General features: G+C 42.8%; 1 protein-coding gene across 2 annotated transcripts in view; it reads left to right on the forward strand.

Moving 5' to 3' along the window:
• Positions 1-14,480: 14,480 nt before the first annotated feature.
• Positions 14,481-23,029, forward strand: part of CHRDL1 (chordin like 1) — a 39,148-nt gene continuing 30,599 nt past the window's right edge. For both annotated transcript variants that reach the window (XM_027687109.1, XM_027687110.1), the window contains exons 1-3: positions 14,481-14,835; positions 17,690-17,835; positions 19,716-19,828. In XM_027687109.1, coding sequence (XP_027542910.1) covers positions 17,739-17,835; positions 19,716-19,828 — 210 coding nt within the window. In that variant the 5' untranslated portion in view covers positions 14,481-14,835; positions 17,690-17,738. The remainder of the gene's footprint in view (positions 14,836-17,689; positions 17,836-19,715; positions 19,829-23,029) is intronic.

The following is a 23,029-nucleotide window of genomic DNA, read 5'->3' on the forward strand; positions in this document are numbered from 1 at the left end:
AGAGTGAAGAAACAGAAAGATCCAGACAAAGCATCCATGTGAATGTTTGGATAAGTTGGGCTCTTCTCCCGAAATGTCTCAGTGGAGGTTTGGGGACAAGTTTTCAGCTGAAGGCATTCCAAAGCTCAGAGTGCAAGCTTCACACTGAACATGCCACTGTGACTGAAGAAAGCTGTGAGTGCAGGAAATGAGGCTAAAAGCAATGGTGAGGTAGCAGATAGTTCACTGCTCAAAGGATTCGTTTCTTTCCCTTCTGCCTTTAGAGAGTGGCAGAGGAAAATTAATCATGATTGTTGTAGTTACACATTGTGAGCCTGTTCCTGCAAGCACATTGACCTGTCTCTATGCTGGAAAAATTCTCAGGAGCCAGCCCAGCTTCACCAAATATATCCCAACAGACGGAATCCTGTATATCCAGGATTTAAGAGACAAATCCCCCAAAATCCTACTGTCTAAGCAGATACAACCCAGACAATCGTCATCAAGCCTCCCAGGTCCTTGGCTTACACTGTCTCTACGTGCTGTGCCAGGGTAATGGAGAAGTGTCAGACCTTGGGATCCTCCCGGAGCAGGTACAAAAAAGGCACATTACATCACCACACTCTGGCAGCACTCCCACCAAATGCCCTTTCATTCATACTGTTGACAATCAGTTATCATGCAACGGGGTTGAGACAAAAAAAATAATACTACTGGCAAAAATAGTGTATTCGCAGAATGATTTTAAAAAGATCTAAAAGGAGCTGCAGAAATAAAAGTGTAAATAGTCTTACTATCCTCACGAGGCGATTGCATCTGTTAGGCTGAACAGATAAATGTAAAAAATTACAATTCTTCATTTTTAAGTGATAGTGAGTTTCTTGCAGGCTAACTACACAGCCCTGGAGACTGAACCCTCAGACTATCCACAGACCATGGCAGCAGAGAGGAAAAGAAGCATCTTTCCAGCACTCTTCAGAGCAGTGTCTGAAGCCCAGGAATGTCTTCTCCCAAAGGCAGTGAGGAAACCTGGGTACCAAGAGGAAAAATTTTATGGTTTTTTGTGCCTGTGACACACCTGCCCAAGCACACTCCAGGGTTTTTTTTCAGCAGTATGAACTGAAGGTGTTATTTTCTTACAGTATGAGGGTGTCACACTGTGAGCTCAGCAGCACTGGTGTAAAAGTGAGGCACTCACTGGGGTACAAACTATGTCGGGATCAAATTCTGTACTTTTCAGCCTGTTCTGAAAATAAACAGCCTCTGAGTACTGCTGGCCTTCTTTTTCCAGACTCCATTAGTTAAATGTACAATGTTAGGACATAAGGCTTTGCACTTTCTGGGCTGCTATTTATTGCTAGCAACAAAGACATTCACCACAACGTGCACAAGTAATTGTACAGCTATTTCCTAAGCAATACTTCCTCACCACCACTAAGGGACAGTGTTTCCTACATTTTTTCTAAAAGGAATGCCATATCTGCAAGTTCAGTTTTAATTAGCAATGGGTAGTGCCTCCTTTTAGTGTTTGAAGTGTTTTACATTCTATGTTAGGTTTGTTTAATAAGTAAGTTGTTCATGACACAGTGAATTACAGGCCCATTTATTGTACTTTCACTACTGCTAGAAGGTTACACTGACAAAACAAGTGTATTAGGGAAGGTAATTCCTCCTATGAACTTCTAAGGCTAAGAGGATGGCTAGTCTAAAGTAAAAGGTTTACAGTGAGGTGTCAATCAAAAGGCATAAACAGCTTCGCAAAACACATCCCTTTTTGCATATTATTATTTTCCAAATACCTCATTTTTGTCTGTGAAAACCTCTTAAACTGTCCTCATCTGTGCTGACAATTCAAATACTGGTAAATGTGCAACCTGATTCTCTTTGATAGGTACTGATTCCTTTTCTATTTATACCAGACACACTTCAGCCATTGACTTCACTCAGAGTGAAGATAAAGCCTGCTATATTCAGAGGCAGAACTTCACTTGCAGTCCCATTTATTCAGGCATATTTTGTGTTTTGGAAAAGAGTTTAACCAACTTAAAAGACTCCATTAAGTAACTTTCTCTCAATTTGTGTTTCTGAAAAATACTCTGAAAGTCCCACTCTCACCAGAAAGTAATTTATGTATGGAAAGGCTCTGGCTTATTACAAAAGGCCAAGTTTTTACAGGACAATATAACAGAGGTACCTGGTTTTCCTTATTTTCATGCTCACACAACTAAGGAATGTCCATGAAGAAATTGTTACAGTGATAACAAATTACTGTATCAAGCTCAGAGCTGTATGATTTCAAGACCATATCCCAACATTCTTTTTGGTGCCTCAAACATTTAAAGACATTCAAATTTGATGGCTACAAGATTAATAGCTGTACACTCAAGCTGATAGTGTAGCTACAAAACCAAAATTCAATTCTCTTTGTTTTCTCTTCAGTGAGAGAAAGCACAAGGCACATCATATCCAATTAATACAGAACAATTAAAAAAAAATCATGAGTCCCATGAACAGAAGGCTTCCCAAATTCTGTACTCTGCTGAATAGTACATCTAACCTTATCTGTGTAGATAATCCAGTGCAATTAGCCCCAACTGGTGCTAGCAGGGGACAGTGGCATAGCCAAAAATGGATATTTTTAGTACCCACCATCTAACCCTGCCCTGTAATTAACTGCAGAGCCCCACAGATTTCTGCCTGATTAGCTGTTCAGCTAATGAGAGGCTCCAGACTCAGCTACCATGAACCCTGAATTACCTGCCATTCATGGACCAGTCTTTGTGGCTGCCCAGAGCCCAGCACAGGTGCAGAGCTGTGCTGTAGGAGGGACACAAAGAGCAAAAGGGGGCCCCGTGCAAACCGTGCACGACTCCTCCGACTCCAGTCACACATATTGAATGCTTTGGATGGTTATGCACATGGGAGAAAAACCTGGCAGTTCCTGTATGGTCATTACCCAAGATATAAAATGTTTGGCTTTTAATTAAGATCTACAATATCAATGTCACAAAATGAGTCTGAAATTACAAGAGCGGGAGCTGATCTGATTGTAAAAAGCTCAGCTATTCAATTGAAGGCCAATACTTGGTCATAACCAGAGAAAAGTTGAGGTCAGGAGTCCAAGTTCAGGAGTGGAGAAAATAAGAAGTTGAAGGAAACATTATATCCTCCAATAATCCTCACAGGAGATATGATTTCAGCATGAAAGGATGCAGTCCAGCTTTCAAGTTTCCAAGCAAAAATCGTTCTACTATAACTCCACTGTGAGATAAAAGCAGACATGTGATCTAGCAATACTGGCCTCTTTCACTGGTGTTTTTATTGGTGCTGCCCTCCATATTAAAGAAAACAAACACTCTGCTTTTAATATTAAAGATAACTCCAATAGGTCTCCTTTAGAGAACCTTTCTTTGTTAATCCATGCCTTGTAATACAGTGATCCTTGTGTTAGTTTGGAAAGTGGCCTGTAAAAGGAAAAGCAAGCACAGGATTGGCTTTTTTAAAAAATTCTACCAAGTTTGGAGGCTTTTGTTTGGGTGTTTTGGGGTTTTTTTCTGTATCGGCTTCTTCTCCTTTCTCTTTTAAAGGGTCATGCTGGAAGAATAAATAAGGCTGTCACCTCATATGTGGTTCTCCTATTTCCTAACTGAGGAAAATGGAGATTTGGATCCTCCTGAGACCTGAAATTCCCAAAGAAATGCATAAATACATGAAAGAGCATGTTTTTTAATAGCAATATCACTCGGTAGCACACTAAGATGAAACTCAGCAGACGAGGTCTGTGGTAATTCTACTGTGAGCTGATGGGCACCTCCACAAAAAGCATTTCTGTGTCTCAGTTTCTGAAAAAGATAACCTGAAATGTCCACAAGTTTTAAAGTTTCTTCAGATATGACAGTGCAGTATAATAACAGTGCCAGCCATGAAATCACCAGATAAGCTAAGCTGTGGTACCCCCCTGGTCAGCAGAGCCTCCTGTCATCGCATGGGGCACCTACATTTGGGCAGTGCAACACAGAGCTGCTGAAGTCCTGCTCCCTTCTCTTGCTTCATAATGTCTCTGGATTCAAATGGAAAAGGTTGCTAAGGATGCAGCATTAATTTTGCTCTCACTGTACTGCCAGATGGCAGTTTTTGTAGGATCACAGAATGGTTTGGGTTGGAAGGGACCTTAAAGACCATCTCATACCAACTCCCCTGCCATGGGCAGGGACACCCTCCACTAGACCAGGTTGCTCAGAGCCATATCCAACCTGGCCTTGAATACTTCCAGAGATGAGGCAGCCACAGCTTCTCTGGGCAACCTGTGCCAGTGCCTCACTATCCTCACAATGAGGAATTTTTTCCTGATATCTAATATAAACCTGCCCTCTGTCAGTTTAAAAACATTCCTCTTCAACTTATTAATTTTCTTGTATTTAAATCAAATATTGTTAAACATTCCTTAAACCAGTTCTGTCAGTTAGTCAAAAACTGTGGCGCAGAAGAACCAAAAAAGCAACTAATTGCTGACGTTAATGAGATCAAGTAAATTGAACTGACGCTTTCCTGCCTGCTTACACTAGCCATGAATTTTGCCTGTAAAATGTCTCATGATCAATCAATGGTATAATACTTGTAATTCTGAATGCACAGAGTAGGGTGGGGCTCTTCAGTGATAGAATCACCTCATGAATTCTCCTCCTGAAGCAAGATGAACACACTGACCGATACATCACTTTTGCTTTCGATATAATTCTGCCAACAGGAAGTCTTGTTAATAGTTATGGATGCCAGTGTCAATAGGAAAAAAAAAGGTGTATTTGCTGAAACAGAGGTTAGAAATATTTTCATTTCTCTTTTTTGTTTGCCAGCTGCTTATAGCAATGGACATCATGATTTACATCACTGATGAATACTTGGATGAGCAGGACCACAAGATAGGATGCTGTTGACCTGGTCGTTTCTGCAACCAAAATAGGTCACAGATAACTCTGCAACATTAGTAACATCCAGATTCCTGTTTCCCACAATGGAGTCCTCATCACTGCCTAAGGACAGCGTTTAACACCATGTATTTACCCATCATGACAACAATCTGGGGATAAGGCAACAAATTAAAAATTAAAACACTGAGGAAACCATCTCCTCTTTGATTAGGGTGCCACAGCTACTGCCCCGAACCATATCCTCCTAAAGGAGGGAGACATTGGCCTTGGTAATTAGCCAGACATCAAAACCTTCCTAGGGAACTCCTCCTCCTGAGAGGCACATGAAGATCAGGACAGGCTGTCTAAACACAGCGAGCCTCCTCTCCCTTGCAGGGTTATTTTCCTTCTCTGTAGGGGAGCTCCAGCCAGGGGAAACTCCAGCTTTAACAGAAGGTGGCTTGGTTTCCTCCCTGTTTTTATAGCAAGAACAAGCTACAAAGGCACCCTTTCGATAATATCTAGTTCTTCAAAGTCAAGTTCTCTGCGGTACTGAAATATTTGAAACTTCAGTTCTGCTTTCACTGCAGTTTTATCCAGCTACTGTATTTCTAACACAGCTGGAACACCGGTACCCCGATATGAAGTGTACTGATGTCAAACAGCAAAAGACACCTCAAGACTCCATATGCTCTGCTCATTCCAAGGAAATGTCTAGAGCCTCACTCACTCATGAAATACTGTTTATGTTCAACAGGTCAGAGATTCAACATCAGCAGGGACTAGAGACCCAGTCTGGGCTTCCCACTTCTAGGACAGACAGGGACTCAAAGGAATAAAGGTCTCATCTCCTGGGACCTGGGCTCCAAACAGCTGAACTCCTGCTCGCTGCAGTTCAGATGCCATGCCTTATAGGTACTTATAGGGAAATTGTATCAACATTAAAAACATCAAAACTGGATTATACTTGGACACATGCTGGCAAAGTATTTGCAATGGATTCAGAATAGCTGGAGATTTGCCACATCCACATAATATTCCTAAAGTTGGATAAAATTTAACAGCAGTAAATTAGGAAACTTTGCCAACTCCAAAGCATTACCTCAAACTTGGGCCAAAACGATGCACTGGCACTCAAATGCTCTAGAAAGATTTTGCCCTTCTGCCAAAAACTGTTGATCAGATAAGAAGAGCTGGGCTGTGGACCACAGGGATAGGGATGCTGTTTCTGGAGGAGGTTGGGCTTTGGAAAAGGGCCTTTTTGGCAAAAACTAAGGAAGTTGCAAACAAAAACCTAAAATATTTGCAGAGCTCTGTGTAGAGGGCAGAGGAGCGGGGCTGAGGGGGCATCTGTAAGTCCCAGTGAAGAGCACTCAGGACTGTGGATACTCTCCCCAGCCACCACTCCGTGTTCCTCAATGATGAGGAAAATGGAAAACTGAATTGTTACGGTACATAGAAACATTCCTTCCAGAGAGATATTTAGAGCACAATGAGAAGTGGGAGAGAGTGTAGAAGACAGAAGGAACAAAAAAGTATTAAAAGGGTGAGACAAGCTGTTGGCACCTCTGTCTTTTGCCACATCTCAGTCCTAGTGCTTATTGAGCTAAACTGTGAAATCCGTATTTATGTCGCAGACCTGTGAGGCTGCTCTTGCCTGGCAGTGCTCCCCCCAGGCACTTACACACTGCCCTGCGTGGCCCCCTGGGACCCCACAAACCAAGGAGACCATATGCAACCACCCTGGAGAAGCAGCACAGCCTCGGAGAACCCTTCCCTCTTCTTCAGGATTGTTCAGTGTGATATTTAAAAGATTCTCCCCATCTCTTAGAAGTGAAGCGGGGGGAGGATCTGTCTGATTGTATCTGTGACCCTGGCAACTCTTCACAAGCAGAGACAGCTGAGTCACTAATATTTAGAAAAATAACATAATTGACTGTATTCAGGCCTGTGGAGGACCCCTGCTGGGTATTCACAGTTAAACATTAGCAACTCGGTCATTCCTGGCAGCCTTTGTGAAGGGTTGCCAGGGCTGTAGATTCAATTAGATGACCTCCGACAAACTGATTTCCACTGCAAATATCTTTAAAAAAATATATTAAATCCCCAATAAATACAGTGAAATTGGAGGAGACAGCCCTTCCTACCTCATTGAATGTCCCAAATCACCCCACAGCCCCAGCCAGATGCCTGCCTGGATGTTCTGCATGCCCGGGCTCTATTATCACTGCTGCCTAATGTGATTTAGCCCTGTCTGTGGACTGCACTCTTTAAATCTGAGAATGTGACAGTGTCGCGGTTGGATGCAGATTAGGATACAAAATGATATTGAAAAGGTAAAAACATTTGCATGTATCTTTCTTTTCCTTGTCACTGGGCAGGGGTGACAAATCTTTTAGCACTACTTTTTTATCTTCAGACAGCTTTTTTTCCATTGCTAACCACTGAATCATTTTGATGTAAGAGGAACTAAGATGAATCACTAGATCCAGTGTTTTGTACTACCCATTACTATACATTGTGCATTACACTGAGCTGAAATATTTGCTTTATTCTCAGTATTCTATACTAAAGGTGATTCATGTACCACTAAGGCATCTGGGAATGAGATTTTTAAATTCTGGTTTATGCATAGAGTTTTATGATAAGCCCTACAATAAAACAACCTATGTGGACACTGTTTGTTAACACTATCATAATAAAATCAGCTAACACCTAAATTACACTTTGTAATTGCTTCTCATAATGTCTGTCTCCTCAGACCACAGGATTTAATTTCAGTCAACATACTCTGCCCTGGTAAATTGGTTCTCAGCTCAACTTTTTTGTTTGCTGCTTTTCTATCCTAAATAATTCTGAACAGCTACCAAATCCTCATCTTTTTTGTACACATAAATGTTTGAGGAAATATAAAGAAGCAGAGCAGTACTGGATTCTCAATATGTCCCTCCAGAGAGAAGCTTAACAAAACAATGTTTTAAAATAATATATCCCATTGTTGGAGTTACAATGAGATACTAATTCAGCAGCAAAAAAATTGTAACAGGATAAGAGCTATTATGAAATGATTATCCAGAGAGCCACTAACTAGCATTTTGTCACATGGCATTGTAATTATTCTTTGTACATGGTGCTAAAGAATATACTAAGGGTATTTACAGAGAAGAAACTTTTCTTTACATATAGTGTAAATTGGTATATGGAACAGAGACACTGCATGGAGTTAAGTCTGATTTTTTCCCCCTCAATGTTCCCTGCTGAGCAGTGCCACAATTAATCAAGCTTTCTAGGTTTTAGTTAATTGCTGGACCCCAATAAATTGGTTTGTACTGGCACTGGTCCAGGTCTGATAATTTCACAGCCTTGCAAACTGCTGCATGTTCACACAAGAACCTTGAAAGCAGGGAGCTGGGATAAAAAAAGAATAAAAGAAACTCTTGTTCTGTGACGTTCCATTAATACTTAAAAAGCCAGCCCACAAGCAACAGTGTCTTCACTGTTTGTTTTACTCCATGTGTTTTATACTGATGCTTTTAACGATGAAATGAAATCCCCCCTTTCCTCATTTTAAACTTTTTTCTGTAGATAGTTATTCACAAAGAGCCATTTCTAATTTCACCAGTGTCCTCTTGGACATTTCCACTGTTCCCATCCTCTGTTGAAAATTCATTGTGACTTTTTGACACAGCTCGGCTATTTTCCCCCTCTCTCTCTACAGTTTTGTTCATGTGAAAGGATCACCATCTTCTGGCGAAGAAAAGTTCAAGACTGGCTTTATGAACTAAACAAGAGAGATGAGTGGTCCCCCAGTCTGGTCTAACTCAGTGCTGGTGAGTGCCCTCTCAGTCAGTCAGACGCTGCGAGGCAGAGGACAGTGGAGCTTTTCCTAAGCCTGCAGTCAGAACCAAGCAGGCTGGAGTCACAGTTTAGTGTTAGTCAAAGCATTTGGGTCTGTTATGAGTAAGCACACAATATTGTTACCAGTGGCAAAGACAGCTCCACTGCTATTAGTTCATTTTACAACTGAGCTCAGTTACACGGAGGACTTTGCATCCTCGGCTGTCGCTGGTCGCAATGGGATCTGTGAGTGCTCAGCCCCTGGCAGGCTCTGGCTCCATGCTGGCACATATTTGACTTTGTTCTCCCTAGAGGAGGCTCATTTGGCAAGTTCAGTTTTACTAATGGGTTTCAAAAGCACTCTCACACCAGCAAGTTTCTAAGCAAAAGAATTACATAATACCCGAGGTGTTCGGTAACCTCGTTGTTATTGTCTTTGGCTTACCAAGGCGAGATTAGCAGCACTAATCACGGTTTATAAAAGTATATTTGAATTGCAATTGGAGCCTCATTCAGCCTGCCTTGACTCCTTCTGTCATGCCTTGGGAGACAGGACTGACTGGGTTTATCTGGTGGATCTCAGCTGCAAAGAAATGCCTCAGCAAGTGGATCTTTATCATGGTATGATCAATCTGTAACATTTGTTCCTGCTTTTCTCATGCATAGTTATACCCTCAGTAAGTGCAAAACGCCAGCAAATTTCTACCAGGTGTGATTCTAGTCAACAATTGCAATGGCAAAAAAAATGTCTGTTGGTTTTATGTGGACTATACCATCTTCTGCTGCTTTCAAGAATGTGTGGTAGTGAAAAAACAATGAAGGTGAAGCTGCTCCCAGAAATCAGAAATAATCACTTATACAGATTCTTTGATGCTGCTTTTCACTTGCTGAAAATAGTCACTGAGATGTTGTCGCATGCTATCTAGATTTACACTTTGGTGGAAGCACTAATTGTAAGTAGTGCGGGCTTCCTGCCCACAAAATGCTGTTCAGGCAGGAATTATAGATGAGAGTTTGAACTGAAGATTTGGACTTCCTGTCTTGAGAAAAAAAATGGCCCTTTCAGTTTTTTGAATCAACTAGGAATTTAGAGCTTTATTCTCAACTATGTTATTGATGTTGTGCCTCCAACAGTCATTACATTCAATACAAGATTAAATAACACAACAGGAATTCATTACTACTATGAATGCTAGAAAAAGACAAAAAGCCAAATCTGGCACGGCTACATAATCTTTTTATAATAGCTAAATCAGATTAACACAGAGGATAAGTTAGAAATCACTGGTTTCTGTCAAAGATTACAATGCACCTCTGACAGTAAGATGTACCTGTTCAAGAATTTCTGAATTGGACATTCAACTCTCTGGGCAAGAAGGTACAAGAAAAGAGATGACAGAGAGGAAGACTTTCTGTAAATGTAATAAAAATCAGCCCTTTCACAATTTCAATGTAGTTTGTGTAGATTCCTTGGGCTCTTTTGTAAGTTTGAGTAGCATTTGCTTCTACATATCTTGGTGATGACACTTCACTACTAATGCACTCTCAGTAAAGCACTGAGTACAACAGGGAAGCTCATGCAGCTCATGAATATACCAAAAAATGTATATTCCTACAAATTGCCTTGCAATCTTTCACATTACAGATATGAAAGAGAATGACAGGATCATAATTACAGTTGCACACACTCTGTGGTGGTAATAGGTATCTTATTAATATCTGGAATTGTTTAGATTAGATTAGATTAGATTAGATTAGAAAAGAAACAGTTGCAGATGAGTACTTTGAAATCAATGCAAAATTCAGGAGGGCCTCACTTCTGAATGTATGTATCTATTCCATACCCACACATTGGGATTCTTGACACCCCACCCAGCAAAGCATCATTTGCTCTATGATGGAATGGAAAATTGCGTGGTTCCCTTCTCCTGCATTTTCATGTTTCCTGCTGGCAGCTCTTGTGGCTCTCTTCTCACCTGTGTATTTGGAAGTGGAATTTAGAGACGTGTCTTTTATTTGCATTTTTTCACAAAACAATGAAAGATTTTCAGCTAATCTTCAGTCCACATCAAAGTAACGAGGAATTGGGCTGCAATTTGACATTTTGTGTAATGCTGTTGCTGTTCAGCAAACTGAATTGAAATCTCAGGTTCACTGCATCCATCTGTCTCACTGGTAAATAAATTAATTAATTTCTAGTGCTAGAGGACTGACAGCCCACTGCAGATGAAGTCAGTGCTAAGAATGAACAGGAGGGTGGAGAATGCTCATGACCATCCTATGCCATAATCACAAAATTATGCACATCTGAAGCCCTCTTTGTTGAACAGTATATGTGAAGACTGCTTGGGGAACATCCAGATTGTATTCCCAGTATAATAGTTGGGGGGGGGTTGATCCAAACCACAAAAACTAATTTAGAATTTTTTATAAAATCTTGGGAATAATTTTTAGCATCTTAAGATTCATTTTCCAAAGAGCTTCACTGAATTTATAGGACTGCAAAAACCAAAGGAATTCATTACATTAAGAACTTCCTTTCATACTTTTTTAGAGTGAAAATTTTACCATATATAAACAGAACAAAAAAAAAAAAAGGACAGGGAAGTAAATTGAAGTTGTGTCGTGTGTCTAACATCTCTCAGAGCTCAATGTCTGTTCCAATTAAGAAAACTCCACATGGTGTGTAAACATGTTAGCATTGGCATGAATCTTTTATCCTGTTTTTTTCCCCCTCACACAAACTGAGAAATAATAGCAGGATACCTACATGCTGCTCAGTCACTGTGAGGCACAGCACAGGGACACGGACTTCCACTGTCAGTGTCCCATTATTAGCTGCTTAACTTCCATTATCTGTAATGAGAATTAAATGGCTAAATCTCTGCTTTTAAAAATTTAGGGCGTCCTTGAATCTCTAATGCTCACTATCAGGAGCAATTCTTTCCTGTCTGGACAAGAAGGATGCAGAGCATATTCAAGCAGTGAGTTCTGGGCAGCATGAAGGGTAACGAGTACATATCAGATGCCTTCCAGAGCTCTCTGTGTCACATGTGTGCATCAGCCCTGAACTTCACACACTACAGTAACAGCCCATTGCTGAGCAAGAGCATGGGGCAAGGTGTCTGTAAGTCACATCAGTGCTGTAGTCTAAGGGGAATAAGACAGACCCCCTAACACGGGGCTGTATTAGCTGTGAGACAGGACAAAGCATAAGGGGCTGTGGTGACACACAAAGAGTAGTGGCTTGTACTTGTCCTTACTCCTGGGTGAGGCTTGGGCAGAGCTGGGAAAAGAGGAACAGCTTGGGCATGAGTGCAGCACTACCAGGATCCACGGGCACTGGCAAACCCTTCCAGCTCAGCAAGGATCACTCATTGAGAGGCCACCTGTGAACATTCCATTTAGGCACAATGTCCAGCATGTGCCACATTATGCTCTGGCCTAACAACCGTAACCCTCGCTGTGACACTGTGCCATGGGAAGATGAATGACAAGACACAGAGGCAGCTTTTGTACGTGACCAAGAAAGAGGCAGATCCTGACAATGTTACACTGAGTCATCACTCAAAAGCCCTCAGGGACATCCCAGCAACTGAAGAACAGCACAGCTTGAGCAGCAGGATCAGGACTAGGAGTCAGACTAGGGCAGCTTGCCTTTGGAAGTCTGGGTTTCCCTCAAGTTGCCCATTCATTGAGTCCCAAGCCCTCACTTCAGAGAAAGGCTCTTTCAGCCAATTCTCTACAGCCTAAATCTGACAAAAAGTGGGAAAAGGAATCTGTTTTGTATATCTCCATGTTCAGCAAAGGTCTTACACCTGAATTAGTATCTCCAGAGACCATTAGACACCATCATCTTCTGAAATAGTCTTACAGAATGCAGTGGAAAGTGCTGGCATCTGTAGCAATATTTCCAAAGCACTCTTCAGGCCAAATAAGGAATTTCTTTTCAAAGAATCTCTCTGCAAAAGAATTCAGGTCACACAGTCTATAGGAAATATTTCATTTCTCATTACTACTACACTGACTATGCATAAAGAGTACTGTAACAATTACTGCTGTCTTTACACAGAGAAGTGTCTCAGCACAGAGAAGGAAATCCATGGGATAACCGCTGTCTAGAGGAGGCTTGACATAGGTGGGTAGCTCTGTTGGGTGAGTTGTTCTGGAAGATGTTTACACAGTAAAACTGAGCTTTGCCCAGGCCCAAAGCTGCATCTACCAAAGTCATGTTGATGCTATAAACCCAGACTATCGAGACTGTCTACAGAGACCTGTGGATTTCTACTCACAAAGATTTGCAACAGCACCATTTCAGTCATAGATCTGAGTGTCTGTTATTCGTGTACAATTTATCTCACAGGCTGGGCCTGCACAGTCTAACCCAGCACAACACCTAAAGGAACATAACTACAGCCCCACGATTTAGAAGCATGTGTGCTTCTAAATCCTAATCCTTCCCTCCATGAACATGAATATACCTCTGCAGGACCAGAGCTTGCACAGCACAGGTTCTCTGCTTTCATGTGCAAATTACAGTCATATTTCTGATTACTTTCTCCATTTGCCCATCCCTCTTTCATAGAGTGGCTCTTCCAAAACTATCAGCCTGCAACAGTAGCCATCACATTCAGGAGTAAGCGCTTTAGATGAGGATTTTTCCATAGGAACATGGATTACTGCCAGTGCACAGCAAGGAAAAGAGTAGCAGAGTGACACAGAAGTAGGGATGGAGCAGTGTTTTCAAAGTGCTTAGCTCCAGGACTTTCTCTTTTCCTTATTTCATATTAAGAGTTATGAAGTTGCATTTGACTAACATACAGCCCTGGTTACTCATGAAGTCACACTACAAAACCCTTAGTAAGTCATCTATCCCTTTCTCATGCAGTATAAGATTTCACCATACATTGTATCTTCAGTATTTTGTCCAGATAAGATACAATGGAAGAAATGAAAGTTCTGCTCAATTTTCAGCCTTCTGAAAATATCTCTCAAGCCTGAGAGGTGTATGACCTCCTAGCAGTGCTCCCCAAACACCCTGGTCCCAAACTAGGGGAAATAGGTTGTAATTTGTTTCTCCACATGATGTCTTTTCATACCTCACCCTTTTTCTCAGATCATTTGTCAAGAGTTCACTGATCTCTTCTTATTAGTTACAGGGGCTACAAGAAGACAGAAAAAGAATGTTTGACCAAGCATATAATGAGTCATGGGTTTAATTTAGTTCCACCAGAATCTCAATGTGACCTTGAAACCTTCTAACACAATAAATCAGAGCAGAGGATATCAGCAGAAGGTGTCTGGCAGATCCCAGTGGATGCTAACTCCGGTCGGCTCTGCTCCGGAGGGCACCCCTCCTGGGACAATCCCATTAAAGAGCCGTCTCGGTGTGGAGTCCTCTCTCCAAGAAAGCCGCCCGTGGGGCTCTGTCACCCAGCCCGCAGCTCGTTTGAAGGCACCGGAGCGCGGTCCCGCCGCCCGGGTGCGGGTCCCGCTGCCCGCAGGTGGTTCCCGCAGGAGGAAGGGGAGCGCGGACGGGCTCCGAAGCCCCTGTGCGGGGTCGCCCCTCTCGGCGCCCCCCGGGGAGGAGCGGCCCCTCCCCGGCCGTGTCAGTCAGGCCGCGGTGCCGGGCGCGGGGCGCGGGCGCGGCGGGGCCGGGGCGGGAGGCGGCCCCGCTCACCCCGCCTCCCGCCGCCGCTCCAGCGCCGCCGGGGCTGCGGGGCCGGACCCGCCGCCGAGCATCCTCCGGCCGCGGGGTCTCGCTGCGCTCCCCGCCGGGGCAGGAGACAGTGGCAGGTGCCCCAGCCCGGGACTTTCCGGAGCGCCCGCCCCGCAGCTCGGGAGTAGCGGATCCCCCCCTCTCCGCTCCCGTCCATCAGTCGGGGGTCGGGGGCTGGCGGCGGCAGGACTCCGTCGTTCCCCTGCTCGCCACCGAAGCGAAAGAGAGACCTAAAAGCCGCTGGAGAAGACGATGGCAACGTGAGCGAGCAGCGGAGCCGCCTGGCCGGAGCCCCGCCGTCCCCGGCGGAGCGGAGCGCGGAGCCGCGCGGTGCCCCAGCGCTGTTCGCGGCGGTCCCCGAGCGGAGCGGAGCGGCCTCCAGCCCTGCCCCAGGTTTGTGAGCTCTGCCGTCCGAGGAGCGGCCCCGGGGAAGGCGCGGTCCCGCTGCCGGAGCTGCGGCACAGGCAGCCCAGCGGGGGCACCCGACGCCTCCCGGGCTTCCCGTCCGGCCCGTTTCGTCCCCCGGGGGCACCGCGGGCACCTGGCCGGGCCCGGGGCAGGGGGGCAGCCCCGGCCCGAGCTCCTCTCCTGGCCCCGGGCGGGGCTGAGGGCGCTCCCCGGGCAGGCGCCCAAGGGGCGGCTGTTCTGTCAGAGCAGCGGGAGCGGGGAGGCTCCGGCCGCGGCTCGGTGCGAGACCCGCCCGCTCACAGACACCCCGGACAGCCGCCCCCGACGGCAGCGCCGGGGCTCGCAGGGATAAAGCCTCGGGGAGAGCGGAGGGAGAGGGTTCGCGCTCCGGGTGATGCAGGGGGAGCGCGGCCGTCGGGGCAGGACCGCTGTCCCCGCCGCTCCATCGCCGCAACCCCGCGCCTCGCAGCCTCTGCCAGCTACCCTCGGCACTGCCTTTTCTGGCTTTTTTCGGTTTTTTTTCTCATTAATCGTAAAACGTGGCGAAGCCGGACACTGCTTCTTGCAGTTACCAAACTGGGATCTTTGGAGGGCGAGGCGTTAAAAAGAGCCCCATCCGCCTTGTTTCACTAAGTAATTTATGTAAGAAGGGGATCACTTTCATTGTTTCTACTATGCAGAAAACACACCAATAATTAACAGGTTAATCCTAACTGAGATTATTTAAATACAGGAATATTTTTAGGACATTGCCCTTTGGGGAAATAAAGGGAGTGTGCTAATAGTGAAAAGTATGTGTTTATATTTGGAGTAACAACAATACAGAAATTAAAGAGAATTAAGAAAGACATCAAAAGTCTCCATCCCCTTTCTGTTATTAACTCCTCCATCTCATATTACCGTGCAGCATTTCTGAGCGTAAGCAGTCCAAGTTTTAAAATGTTCTTCCTTTTGAAGACCTGACATTTAAAATGGATGGATTGCTGAGCCTTTCTATTCCAACTAACCAACCTAACTAACAGGTAAAGTGCTGCACAAAGGATAATTGTGTGCCATTGATAATTATTGTTTGCTTAAGCAACCCCCAAGAAGGCCAAAATATTTAAACATTCACATTTCTGCTAGTCTCAGTGATGTGCTACTGTTGTTCTCAATGCACGCATGATGTCCTGGGATAAATTATGAGGTTTTAATTTTAAACAGTTTTTTAAAAGGATGTTTGGCTTCAGAATGTCCTATGTGATTTGAGTATGTTGAAAGGAAAAAAAATCACTTAAACCTTTCTTCTGAAATTGAAATATTATTCTCAGCTTCCAAAGTCGAAATGGAAAGTTATGTTTTGTTACTGCATGGGGAGTGTGCTTTAAAAGAAGTGCTTTTGTGTTGGTTTATTTTTTAATATCTTTTCAGATGCAATTTGCATTATTTTGAATGAGATTTCTGAGTACAGACAGAGTAGTTGCACAGGCTTGATTAGTTAAGGAAGATGTCCATTTTGGTTGTGTTTGGGGAATATAGACAAAAGGCAATAAAACCACTGATAAAATCAGATCATTCACCCTTTATTACAGTATCCTAGTTCTCCACAGTCATAATAGGAAGATTTTAATTTTAAGGGCTCGTTAACTTACTGTTTAGTGAGTTTCTCTAAGTTATCCACAACTTAATTTTGACCATTCATATATCAATTATTATTTCTGCCTTGATTACCTATGACCTGAAACATATTCCTGTGCAGTTCTGTTATTTACATGAAATCTTAAGAGGTCAAATCAGTTTACAAAACACACTGTTTATCTTTCCAACAGTGACTCGTTTTGGTTTTTTGAAACTTTTGTAAAACTAATAGTGAATCCACATCAAGGCTCTTAAAATCAACCACAAATCTTTTCAACATTGTAAGTTATGGACAAGTGCACTCTGGGAAGATAATGCTTTTGTAATGAATTCTGATAAACAGCAAAGCAACAAAATAGTTCTCAGTTTAGAATTTTGGGTTGGCTATCAAAACCAAATAAATTCTACTTTAGTTAATTATTTTCTTTAAAATCATTCACTTTTTAAAAACCAGGAAAAAAAGATAACCAGAATGGCACATGCAGCAAGTACAATACCACCTCTGCACCACACAGGGAAGAATACATTAAGCTTTGCTCCATATGCAAGATTTTGACATTAAAGATCTGCAGGAATGAAGATGACTTGTCATTTCCCCATTCTACTCTCAGCTGTCAAGGCAACGGAAGGGTTAAGTCTAGAAAAATTAATTATACACAGTCGCAGAACAATAGTGGTTGGGAGAGGGGCGAAGGGGCGAGCTGAATAGTGGTGGAAGCCTATTAGATGTGGTGAGGAAAACTCCCAGTGACTGAAGCGTGGCCAGGGGCTCACCCTGAGCAGGGATTCCCATAGTGCAGGGCCGGGACTCCAGGGACACCCAAAGTTAATTTTACGATGAAGCAAACATGTCACAACTGAGAGCTGTATGTCCTGAGATACACTCAAAAGACATGCTCTACAAGAACATCTTCCAAACTAGTTTCTTGGGGAAGAGAACTTTTAAGAATTTAGGTTGCTTACTTGGCAGATTTCTCTGCTTTGGAATAAAATAAGGACTTTTTTAGAAGTAATATCCAGTTTTCAGCTTTCATGAATGGGAATATGGTTCCTTTTTCAAAAATGAAATGATCTGAAGGCAAAGCTGTTTCCAAGAAGGGAAGATCCATGATACAGACAGATTTTTTTGTTCTGACAGTTTAGGATTTCTGTGTGCTGGATGAAATCACTAAGTATCTTACAAGATTTTATTTTAATTAATTTAATCTTTTCTTCACAACAGCTCAACATTCTCTACTTGGAGGCTCTTTCTTTTCCTTTTGCTGATAAAGATGAGAAAAAAGTGGATATTGGAGGATTTTCATTTTATCTTTTTTGTCGTGCTCTGTCTCCTTTTCATAGATGGAGGTAAACTAGAACAAGTAAAACGTAAGTAGACTTCAAACAAAGCTGTCACATTCACCTAAATTGGACATTTTCCTTCTATTTTCAGATGTAATTCAGAAAAGAATGTCCTGTACCTTCTAACTTTCTTCCTCCTTCTAATCCTGCATTTAGTAGAATCAGGTCACACCCACATTTGGGGCAGTTTCCTAAAGCTGCACAGGTTACACTGCATCATAAAGAACAGAAAACATCAATTGGAGAATCTGTTTTATTTCAAATATCCTGAGTCAAGAGTGTGCTTAATTCCATTTTAGTAACCTCTGTAAACATCTGACAGATTATCTGGAATCTGTCCCATGTGTAAGACTGTTGTGCTGAAGTTTTCAGCTAGTGTAAAGCTCGGCCAAGACTGTTCTGTTGTAAAAACAACCTCATATGAACTGGATTAGGTACATCCTTTGAGAAAATTAAGAGTCTAAGCACTGTCAAAAACTTGATGAGAAGAACTGAAAAGAATACAAACAAAACAAAGGGAGTATTTCTACAAAGCCTGTTATCCGTGGGAGATGTTAACACATTTCAGAAATCATGGCAAGGAGGAATAACTACTCAAATAAGTCTAGGAGTTATTGACTGCTCCTGTTAATAGCTTTCTGGAATGCTCTTCCGACCTGCACAGGTTGTTTTTTGGCCTTCTTCTTACAAAGGACATTGTTTGCCCTTGAGAAGTAATTAAAATTTTTAGCCTCAGTCTCAGCAGCTTCTGCTTCCAAGGAAGTAGATTGGAAAAAAAAAAAAAGAAGAGTGAGTTGCAGAAAGGCCCCTGCCCTGCTGAACTCACTCACAGGAAAACCATGTGCAGGTATCCTGGTTCAAAAAAACACAGAGTCAGAAATTATCAAACTCCAGTTGTCTGCTTTTTCATATCCTGCATTTCATTTGTCATGCTTCTGTGTGAAGGGAAAGCAGATCACTTCACAGTTTCTAACAGTTCCTAGCTCTTGCTACCTTCTTCTAGCCCAGTAAATATGAATAATGTCCCTTGCTTGGATTAACACATGGAAGACAGGTATTTTGTTAGATACCCTGAAGTATCATCTATACTGAGATTAATGAAATAAATTGAATTTGAATCATAGAATCATAGAATTTGGATATCCTTAAGACAACAGGAAGGAATTCTCACATGGAAACACATGAGAAACACCCTTTTATTGAAGAGATTTGAGTTTTCAATGTGAAACCATAATGTGATAGGGAGAGACAGAACAGTAATGTCTGACAGATATATGGGTACCTGCAAAACTGCACCTGCAAGATTAAAAGTGCTTAATGAACAGAAAGATCTTAAAATATTTTGAAAGCTGATACATAAATTATTTCACAAAAATGAGCACAAATTGTTCTGAAATACTAGCACAAACTTATTACGTTGTTAAAATATGGAGTTACTGAACATGCACTGTAAGCACAGTGCATTTATCTTCCCTTTGCAGGCCCCTTGTTCAAGATCTCTCTGTGGTACAAACTGGGATATCCCAGAGTTGGGCCAATTGCTTTGGGTTTGCCCTGAAAAGGTTTTGTTTCCTATAAGTCCTTCTGAGTGATCAGGCACTTTAATTTTCTTACATAAACAGGATCTTAGCCCGTGTTTTTGCAGGTGGAAGGATAAATTCACCTGTATAAAAGCCATTTTATCAGCTGTTTCAGGAGTCGAAATTTTGGGAAGATGGGAGGCCACATCATTTACTTTGGTTTGGGAGGTTAGAAAAAACAGCATGTGAAACTAAGGATGTTTCCATTGTGTGATTCTCCAGGGAAAGAACGAATAGTTTAGAAAACTCTGCACACCCAAATACACTTTGTATGAACAGAATGGAAACATTCATTCATAGCTCTTTCAACTCTTCACTGTTTTACAGATTCAGATACATACTGTGTGTTTCAAGATAAGAAGTATCGTGTAGGAGAAAGATGGCATCCTTATCTAGAACCCTATGGCCTTGTTTACTGCGTTAATTGTCTTTGCTCAGAGGTAGGACTGCTGTCTTATTGATCTTACAACTTATTCTACTTGCTTCACTGACTAGAATCCTTTTTGTTGCAGCTACAATTTGACAAAGCCCAAACCTGTTTTCACTAGTGGGTTCTCATCGTGCTACAGGAAATAGAGGCAGGTGATCCTAGCAAAGGGAAAAAATAAACAGAGAAGGCCAATACTGGCAAAAAATACTTGCATGGCATAAATAAAACAGCTCCTTAACTAGCCAGAAGCCTTGTCAATGCTGAGCGTTACATCTTGACTCATCAGGCCCCACTACCAACACATAATCCTTGCAGTTCCATCAATATGGATGATTATGCTGAACCTGAATTAGGTGGTGCTTTGATCTGTGTACAGTGCCAACATCTTCAGAGGCATTTCTGCCTTAAAGTGCTGAAGGAACAGGCGTGGATATCGCTGTTAGTAAAGGTCAGTGAAAGAAGAATGAGATGATGAACCATGAGAAAAGGGTATGGGCAGCACAGAGAATCAGATAAAATGTGAAAGGACAGGTCCTTGACTCCCATCAGTAGACGGCTGCTGCAAAAACACAGCAGTCAGAGATCCCCATAGTATGTAATATACAGCTGGTGGAGAGAGGCAGGAAAATGAGAGCAGAATATGTCCCTTGGAGTACTTTAAAATAAACAATAAGGGATCTTAGTCACTAACACATGAGACACTCCAGATGTTGAGTTTTGTCTGCTGTATTTAATGCAAAATAAAGTATTCCTGGCTATTTTCCCTCCCTGCAAGTGTAAAATATTGGGCCCCTGTGCAGCATTTGCTCTGAGGGAATCTGCTACTACAATTTAGTGCAGAGATGCATAAACAGTAGTCCCATGAGCTTGGCTGCAGCTCAGATCCATGCAGCAGAATGCAGCTGTAAGAGCAAAAAAAAAAGGAGCAGGAAGAAAAGGAAAAGTCCTTGTTTAGAGCAAAAAAAGGAGTTTCCACTCATCTTTTGCTGATGTATATGCAAAGTTAAAAACTCTCTCAAGAGTCTGTGTGGAGTAAAATGCTCACTAAATTGCTGTAAGGATATGTCTTGAGTGGGGATTAAATTAACTGGAAACCCTAGAGATCTGGATACAAATCATTGCTTGGTGATTTTTAGGAAGATGCCAGACAGTCTGGAGGGACGGGAAAGTGCATGTTGTGCTCCTCTAGAGAACAGCACTGCTGGGACCCAGACATACCCACACACACCCACACACCGTGAGGCCCCAGCAAATGGAGTCTGTTTTATTTCTTTCCTTCACCCTTGGGCACAGAAAACAAAGTGACAGTTCAGGGCAGAAGGTTTAATAAAGATAGAAACTGCTGATGGTAGTCCCCAGTACATGCAGCTCAGGAGTGAACTCGACTCCACTCCCTTGTTTGCTGCATTTTACCTGTGGTGTACCGTGAGGGTGCAAAAAGTGACCTGGTGTTATTTCAGCAGTGAAGATGCTGAGGGATCTCTAAGATGTGACTCTTGTTGTCTGGAAGGAAGACTCCAAATAACAACTGCAGCATCCAGCCACTCATTTGAGCTTTGTCCTGGCCAAAAACATGCCCTCAGAACATCGACCTACAGTAAAAGCTCCTGATTCCTTCAGGCACCCTTAACAATTTATAATTTTAACAAAGTGAAGGCATTAGAAAACATGCCATGACATAGCACAAGCACAGACCATAAACCATAAACCAGCATAAAAAATTAAACTAAAGTGTGCCACAGAGAGCAAATAAGAGACACTTAAATGTAACCCACCTATGATTCCCTCAGTGAGGCAAAGGGTATGTACAGTGTCTGAAGCAGCAACTGATTCCCTCACACTGCAGAGAAAAGCAAAAAAATCCCCAGGGATCTTCATCATCAGTGTGATCAAAACGTCTTTGCTGGCCTCAAACATCATGATTCAGATGATCTCTGCACAAAACAAGTCATATCAGCCAGGCAACAGAGAGAGATCTCTGATCCATGCTCTGTCTCTAAACAACAGCCTGTCTGTCCATCCCCCAGCACACACAATTCTGATGTTTAAGAATAAAATGAGACAAATTAACTAACTAAACAGAGGCCAAATTATTCAGCCTGGAATTTAAAAAAAAAAAAAAAACTTTCCTGGTTTTGTGTGTATGTAGTATTGTATTTTTACAAGTTAGAATTTACATACTTAAACCAGACTAAAACTAAACATAATTCAGTGTTCTCACCCTGTTCCCCCTTTCTTTTACAACCCCTCCTCCTGCCCCCAGTTCACAGTGGAGCCTGTTGGCTGTTACTGTCAAGTAAATTTGAGCACTCACAATTTGTCAGACCATTATTTTACTCTCTAAAATACAGCAACTTTTTGCTTGTGTTCATAGTCAGACCTGCAGACTTCAGGAGCAAAGCCAACTGCTCTCCACACTCAGCACTGACAGCCCAGAGGTGCATTGGCACTCTTTGGTACTTGATGCCGAAATGCTGATCGTGGCTCTGGCTCACAGGGACCAACAGGCACTTGAGCCCCGCTCTGGTCAGTAGGGCTTGGTCTCCCAAACACCGCTGTGAATCCAAGTGTAAGATCAGTCTTACTAAGCACAAGATCAGTTAAAACAGTTCTGTCCTGCTGCAGACAGTGGAGTCCTGCTGGCAGACCAGAGCAGCAAAGTTGGCCTGCAGAATTTTGTCATAGCTGATCATGCACAGAAAGTAAACATTCACCTCAGGAGATTCCGCAGGACGTAAAATGAAAAAGGGAGTGAGGTCATGGAACAGGACAAGTCAGCAGCATGGAGCCAGGTCAGCAGGCAGTGCCAGCCTTTCTTCCACAGCAGTGCTTTACAGGCTCTCAGGTGAGGGCCTGCTGGGCAAGGTGCTGTGTGGACCAGGGATAGTCCCTATCCTGTGAAGGTCCTACAGCCCAAAATTTACTCCTCCTCAACAAAATCAGTATATTTAATTTCAGTCATCATTGGAAACAGATGGTGATACCATTTTTAGTGTCTCTTTCCAAAGCAGATGCACAAATGTAGCTCGTGGCTAGCAATGATCTAACAGTATGATTCCAGCCTGTGGTCTGCAGATATTTAGGAGTCAATGAATTATTTTGAAAGAGATGACTAGAAAGGCCTATACATCTGCTGTCTAAGGAAGTCTGCACCTCCCCTGGAAACATTTCAGTGTTCCAAGAGGCATATGAAAATGAAGTGGGTTTGGTC

The sequence above is a fragment of the Neopelma chrysocephalum genome, unplaced genomic scaffold (assembly GCF_003984885.1).
Source record: "Neopelma chrysocephalum unplaced genomic scaffold, ASM398488v2 Primary Assembly neopelma1_73, whole genome shotgun sequence".
NCBI classification, from domain to species: Eukaryota; Metazoa; Chordata; class Aves; order Passeriformes; family Pipridae; genus Neopelma; species Neopelma chrysocephalum.